The sequence below is a fragment of the Carya illinoinensis genome, chromosome 8 (genome assembly GCF_018687715.1).
Source record: "Carya illinoinensis cultivar Pawnee chromosome 8, C.illinoinensisPawnee_v1, whole genome shotgun sequence".
Lineage (NCBI taxonomy): Eukaryota > Viridiplantae > Streptophyta > Magnoliopsida > Fagales > Juglandaceae > Carya > Carya illinoinensis.
This window is the reverse complement of record NC_056759.1, coordinates 8,062,362-8,070,017: the sequence shown is the minus strand read 5'-3', so window position 1 is coordinate 8,070,017 and position 7,656 is coordinate 8,062,362. Positions and strand designations below refer to the sequence as shown.

The window sequence follows — 7,656 nt, the reverse complement described above, 5'->3', positions numbered from 1 at the left end:
CCTTGGGCGAACTGAACTTCACTCGAGCCAAATCCGAGCGAACAATTTGCTTGGTGCCTTTACAGCTTTCAAACCAGACTCCATAATCCTACAATCACACCAATTGCCTACATCCACTGGAGCCTCTATTATAGAATTTATACGAGATTTACAAAAATTCTATAAATTCTCTTTCTCTCATTCACGTACCCTCTTTCTTTCTTGTTTCTCCCCCCCACCGTCGCTGCCACTGCAACCTTAATTCTGCAACTAAGCTCTCTTCTATTTATAGGAGAGAGCAGCCTACCATTTGTAGCTGTTTCTGACTTTGCAGGAGGGTGGATGGCCTAATAAACCAAAGCATCAAACGGTGCATGTGCAACAGGCCACTTGCATTCACACTTGAGTTGACTCAACAATCACCCCCTCCACCCAAGTGTGCCACACAAGGCTGCTTGCAAACTGATTCATTCTTCAAATGAATGCACCTCTTTCTTTGACATGAGAGACTTCTGCTATCAAATGCATCAGCAGGTACGTCTTCAAATGGATGTACAGATGCTTCTCCAAATGCATTAACATCGTCTACATCCACAGATCTTGCAAGGGATTTTCTTCAGAGAAGATTTACAAGTACTTTACTGCACAATCTCAACTCTTTAGGATTCATCTTTCGCTCGAGTCCATGAGTCCGCACTCATGCAAACCTTGAGCGAATTGAGCTTCACTCGAGCCACATCCGAGCAAACAATCTGTCTGATGTCTTTACAACTTTCAAACCAGACTCCATAATCCTATAATCACAACAATTCAATCTAGTATTGGTGTGTATTCTGGAATGCCAGAACAGCTCCTACAAACCCTGGTGCCTCAGATCCTCGGATGAGTTAAAAAGTAGCATGAAAGTAGTTCTTTTTTCCAAGTAATTGACTAAATTAGCGGTGTGAGTACACACATTGCTTTCACATCTGAAGCATTAACATGAGCCAGCCTCCTTCATTAATTAATGGACCGTCTAATTGCAATGAGAGTGTGTTTATCGAAAATCATTTTATATCACTCTGTCGCTTACCATCTAATCAATAATATTTGTAGTTTATATTACGTACTCGATATTAAATAATTAAGAACTGGAAAGAACTTCTGATAATCATGGCCAAAATCAAAGTACAGACAGCTGCTGATAATCATAATTGGAACTTTCAAACAAGATGGGAGGGGGTGTATTTTTCTTTGTTCAGGTTGTAATTCTTTAAAAAAAGGGGGAAAAAAATATGTTTTTTATCCAACCTCCCATTAAATCATCCAAATGCATGATGCATTCGATCAATCCATAAATTCACCTAGTCAATCCATGTAGCATCCAACATCTTAGCCATAAAACCATACCGATCAGCAGCTTCATCGATCTGAGTAAGAGAGCCAATGGCCAATAAACAATCAGAGAATAAAATAGAACTATTTTAGAAAAGAGAATATATATATATATATATATATATATATATATATATATGTATGTATGTATGTATATAGTTAAATAGAAAAAAAAAATGATTACCAATTTCTGTGTAGGACGTCCAGCTCCATGCCCTGCCTTGCACTCAATGCGACCAATAATAGGATTGGTCTGGGGGCTGTTCTCCAAACTCGTGCAAAGAATGTATTGCATAGTCTGATAATGAACAGAAAGGATTTTCTAAAGAGGAAAAGAGAAGGAAATACAGGGTGCGCATATGCAATGACTAATACCTTCAATGAGTGCTAAAGATAAAAAGACTAACCGCTAATAACTTCAATGAGTGCAATGGCACGACCCTATCATCATGATCAGCAGTCAATAACATTGTGGATGGGTACTGGCAGGGTTGATCTGGATGCTCTTCCCAATGTCTCCTCACATTATGCAGTGGAGAATACCTAAAAACGATAAAATCACCTGTGAGCAACACGCAAAGATATCCCATAAAAAAACTCTTTAGCAGGGAAAAAAAAGGTCAAATACACCCCCCCCACCCCCCAAAAAAAATAAATAAATAATTGAAACAAAAAATCCCTTATCCCTTGCTCCCTTATAAACTTGCCCCCCACCCCCTCAAAAAAAAGTTAAAATAACCACCTCAATAACCCAAAAACTTGTAATACCCATATTTTTAAATATAAAAATCAAAATGATTACATTTAGCTTCATGTTAAAGTTCATAACCTAACCCCAAATCTTAATAAATAAATAAATGAAATTTTCTTAAAAACTAAAAAGTTTGGCTTGAAGAGCGCTATTTTTTTCTTGATAAGTAGCCCAAAAAATTATGTAGAGACCAAATATTACACACGCAGGCGCGAACACACCCTCAAAAATAGGATTCAATGCATGTAATATTTGTATACTCTCCTTTATTTCTCCTTCAATCTCTTCTTTATTCTCTTCTACTTTATCTTTTATAAGCAAGACTTTTCTTCATTTTCCTTGGAATTTTCTTTAACATTTTTCCTTGTTAAGGTTCAATATATTATTTTTATTTTTAAACAGTGAGTATTCTTATCTCTAACATTTTTTACTGTAAACATACACCATGTATGCTTAAATTGGTACTTGGGCTATGTCTTCTACTATCAAAAAAGTTCTACTTTTACTTATCAAAAAAATATTATCTGAGCTTCAGCGAACATAAATATTCATGGCAAATAACATCTGAACAAGGTAAATCAGATATCGGGCCATTGAATTGGGAAAGAAAAATCAATACGGATAATGCTAGAACTATGAGGTTAAAACAAGCAAAAATATCACAAATACAAAATAGGATGAATAAATAAATCTCAAGTCCAAACCACAACATAGAGAAAATTCAAAAGTTTTTTAGTTTCTTAGAATCTTATGTAATGTAGCATAAATTACAAATGACAGATGAGAAGATTGGTATCAGATACTTGATTTAAGATAAACTTTACTCACTTGAGTAGCCAATGGAACTCTTCCTCCTTGTCTGAACAGCCATAATCAGAAGTCCATGCATGGCCTAGAAAGCAATCTAATTCAATACATTGACTCAAAACTTTTAATTAGTGGATCCACAAATTTAGACCAACCTATGGTAAACTTATGGAATCGCAGCATGTCCATAACACCAACATGAGCCAAAGCACAACCAAAAAGATCCGGTCTCTGCCAAATCCCACAAAAGTAAATATTCTAAGCACTCAAAACGATTATAATGGAGATAGAACCTAGAATACAATCAAGAAAATGGCCCTCTAATACAGCAATACCTGATTTATGGAAGCCCCAATAAGAAGTCCACCATTGCTTCCACCTTCAATACACAACTTCTTGGGCTGGGTATAACCAGTAGATGTAAGGTATTCGGCAGCAGAAATGAAATCATCAAAGCAATTCTGCTTTCTTGCAAGTGCGCCTGCTTTATGCCATTCCTCTCCATATTCTCCACCACCACGAATGTTTGCTATGCAAAAAACAACTCCTAGATGCCTTATGAGCACAGTTCGTCCAACACTGAATGATGGTGTGAGACTAATGTTAAATCCACCATAACCGTATAACAAACATGGGTGTGATCCATCCAAAAGAATATTCTTTCTTGCCACAATGAACATCGGTATCTTGGTACCATCCTTACTGGGCACAAAAACCTGGATATGAGAAAACCCAATCAGGTAAGATTAACATCCAAATGGGGCCCAAACACACCCCCCCAGGGAATTGAGAGACAGAGAAACAGCTACCCCTAATGATCCAAGCAAATACAGCTTGGCCAGGTGGAAAAAGAAGCAGCAAATTGGAGTATCTAGCATATCAACAAGGTAACAAGATACCTGATTAACATGGAACTCTGAGCGATCAAACCCAGGAACAACAATTTCACGAAATATCTTCATCTCAGGAACCTCAGTTCCTAGATTACACTGATAAATAATACCAGGTGTCAGAAAGCTAGTGAACCCAATAAAAACAATATTGTCTTCACGCCTCGCAGAAATTCCTAAAACTGTCCCAATATCAATGGGTAATTGATGTAGCAAGGAACCTGATTTCAAGTCCCTTATCTGCAGAACATACTTGACATCACTTAGGTAACTCACAATCATCTGGTTACCATTAACAGCACAAGCTGATTCAAGTACATCATTTTTGGCCTCTTGGATAACATCAGTCCAAACAGTTGGTTCCTTAAGATCAACCCGGACTAACTTATACTTTGGCGCATCTTTATTTGTATGAAAGGTAAATAAAGTGTCATCATTGGCAATGGCAATATACTGTGCATCGAATTCATCAATAAGCTTAATAAATGGGAGTAGATCATTTTTCCCCTTCATCCCAGCAAGCCCATTAGGAAGTGCAGACAAGTCACAGTAATAAAACTTGTTGACAGGGTCACAACCCTCCCCAATGTTCAAAAGAACATACTGCACGATAACATCAAAGTGGAGTCAGTTCGATGGAAACCCATTTTTAAACCAAAAAAAAAAAAAAAATCATTTTCATTCTTATCTAAACAATATTGTTCAGGAAAAATTCTACCCTACATCCCTACACCACACATCTGCTTTTATTTTTTATCTTTTTATTTGTTTCCCTCAACAAGTATGTAGTGTAGGGCTGCTAAGTAGAATAGCTCATTGTTTAGGTACTCAAGCTCGTGAATGCACACAACACCATATAAGCATAATATACATGGATCTTAATTTTACTCATCTGAAGAGAATGTTTCAAGTAGAAAGATTATAAAGAATAAAATCATTGAAAACAAGCTGGATTCATTAAAAAAGAGCGTTAAGAATCATGCACTTAGATTAACAACAGCACAAGACAGTGGCCACTAATGTGGCATAACTAAAAATACCATGAAAAGAGAGATGAATCACCTTCCCATCATCTGTAACATCAGCTCCAAACGAATATTTAGGGTTTTCAGAATCTCTCCAGCATAAAATATCTTCAGATTGATCCGTACCCAAGAAATGATAGTATAGCTCATGGTAAAGGTTAGAATTGGTCTCCGTTCCAGCATCTATCCCTTCTCCCTCTCTACAGAGAAACACTACTTATTTTGGATTAAACATAACAAGCTATAAGATCACAAAAATAATGTACTAAATCCAATTAGTCCTTCCCGAACTTATTTTGCAATACCATAATTGTTTTTATACGTATTCTATACCATAATTCTGGTTCAGAAATGATAATTATTCTATTTATTGCTTCTTTTGTGCGCGAAAATTCTGGTAAAACTGGATTTTTAGCAGTTTCAATATCCACTTTAACTTCCCCAAGTATTTCTCTCCAAATTCTTGCCAAATTCTTTTATTCCCTAAGAATCAGTACATGCAATTTTTAACACCCACGATCATCCGAGGGGCAAATTTGATACTTTGCTGAAACGTAAGAATCCAATGATGATCACTTACTTGGGAGCAGGATATCGACTGTAGAAAAACCCTTTACTGTCATGAGTCCAACTAATAGACGAAAACTTAACCTGGATTACAACATATATAACGTCTTTCATCAGTCTTACTTAAAAATGCATTTTCTGCACCTTTGTTTCTTTTTTTTTTTTTGGATGAATAAGATACAATAAGATACTCACCCATGATAAAGTATCAGCTTCAACCTTTTTATCCTCCACCCGCGTTACTTTGATCGTCACCCAATCGCTACCACTAGTACTAAGCCCGAAAGCCAAGTACTTGGCGTCTTCACTGACTGAAAGCGTGTTCAAAGAGACAGTTCCATCTTCACTAAGCGTATTTGGATCCAGCAAAACCTCAGGTTTTCCATCCAAGCTATCCTGAATAGGACCCGGGGGGGGGGGGAGGAGGGGAATGGGGGATAGTGAATATTCAGAGACAAAACCAAGCGAATAGAGTTCTCATAATTCAAATTACAGGTCACGAACCTGCACGTAGAGGACGTTTTGGGCTTGAAGCCCGGTGTTGTGGAAGTAAAAGTATTTGTCCCCTCGCCTGAAAGGCGCTTCGTAACGCGGGTGATCGAAGAGCTTCGTGATGCTCTCTCGGAGCTTCTCTCTCGCCTCGCATTTCTCAAGCAGCGACTCAGTCAATTTCACCTGCTCCTGCACAAATTCTTTCACTTCCTCGGCGTCCGGATCCTCAAGCCTAAAGATTGAAATTTTTTTTAAAAAAAAATAAAAATAATAATAATAAAAAATAAACAACAACGTCTCGTCAAATTTCTTTTTGAATAGTTCGTCGACTAAACCGGAACGAGAAGCGAAAACTTGTTACTCATGAACGGTATTCCAGTGAGAACCCATTTTGTTTAATTACCATCTATAGGGGTCGGAGACCTTAACGCCGTGGTAGTCGTCGACGACGGACTCGTCTCTGCGAGCAATCGGGTACTGCAAATGCTCTTCTAGGGCACCAATCGAACCCATTGTGGGGCTTGAGCACAAAGAAGAGTTCGGAGAAGATTGGATTATAGTTTGTACTTGGGCTCTCGTGTTTGCGTGGAATAATTAGACAGTGAATAAGCTGTTAGGAACGCTAAACTAAGTAGAATATGTGTAGTGTAATGAGAGTGGCAATTCGAGGAGCCACAGCCTCCACACTCGTAAATCTGGATAAACTTCTGTCGATTTTTCATTACTGAAGATGTGCAAATAAATCCATAACAAAAATGCTGGTACTACCGAGATATGGCCCCCGATTGGATCCCAATTTTTTTTTAACTTAACGATTAAGAAAATATTTTTTAGTTATATTATGAATTTTTTTAAAATATTATAAATATTTAAGAATATAAACAAAATTAAAAAACTTTTTACTCTTCTCGAAATGAGTCTCGTGCCGTGCACGGCTCAATACATAAAAACTGGGACTATCTGCTGATGGCCCACACCTGGCCCAATTCCCTTTAACTTTCCACGTTCTAATGGACGGACTGGCCCACGACGTAACAAAAGTTAAGATTCGGACTACTTTAGCAACGGACGCGGTTTAGATGTTGAGAAGTTTTGGGATATATTATAAATAATAGTAAAAAAATATGTAAAAAATAATAATAAAATATTAAATAATAATAAAATAATAAATAATAATAAAATATGTTGAAAAGTGTCATAGCATCAAAACACAAATTGATTTTTCACACACTACACTTTTTTTTTAAATCAATAAGATGTAATTTTGTTACTCATCATTCATATATATCACTTTTTTATTTTAAAAAAAAAATACTTTTAAATTTATTATTATTAAATTAATTAAATTCTTCTATTAATTATAGATGTTACAAGCATTTGGTTAAAAAAAAAAAAAAAGTAGTAATACAGCCATAGGGCCAGAACATCCAAAATAAGACATGGTCCACGTAGCCCCTTTTCCCCTACATTCATACAACCAATAATTAGCAATATTTCCTGTTTTTGTTATGTTTTTCCTTTATGTAAAGAAAATGAGTTTTATTGTCTATAAGTAAAATTACGTATTAATTTATATATTAATATTAATTTTTTTATATTTAAAATTTAAATTAATATTATTTTAATAAAATATAATTTTTAGTTAATCACATTAAATTAATACGTAATTATATTTACAACTAGATTTTTTTAAAAAAAATTAAATATATATACAGGCTAAGGTACGTCCTTGTTAGCTTTAAAAAGTTGAACTTTAATAGGATCAAAATCT

The 7,656-nt window shown here is 35.9% G+C and overlaps 1 protein-coding gene across 2 annotated transcripts; it reads right to left on the bottom strand.

Annotated features, from left to right (window-relative positions):
* Positions 1-1,099: 1,099 nt before the first annotated feature.
* Positions 1,100-6,629, bottom strand: LOC122318953 (prolyl endopeptidase-like). Of its 2 annotated transcripts, XM_043136732.1 has the most exons (12): positions 6,289-6,627; positions 5,898-6,117; positions 5,589-5,789; positions 5,407-5,477; positions 4,864-5,026; positions 3,811-4,404; positions 3,247-3,627; positions 3,067-3,142; positions 2,933-2,996; positions 1,761-1,896; positions 1,538-1,651; positions 1,100-1,388 (listed from the first exon to the last, which is right to left on the bottom strand). In XM_043136732.1, the coding sequence occupies exons 1-12, from the start codon at positions 6,396-6,398 to the stop codon at positions 1,323-1,325; spliced, it is 2,196 nt and encodes a 731-aa protein (XP_042992666.1). In that variant the 5' UTR covers positions 6,399-6,627; the 3' UTR covers positions 1,100-1,322. The 2 variants fall into 2 exon arrangements, 1 of the variants encoding a protein (XP_042992666.1); XR_006244956.1 differs by lacking the exons at positions 1,100-1,388; positions 2,933-2,996 and having other exon boundaries at positions 1,614-1,651; positions 6,289-6,629.
* Positions 6,630-7,656: the final 1,027 nt, after the last annotated feature.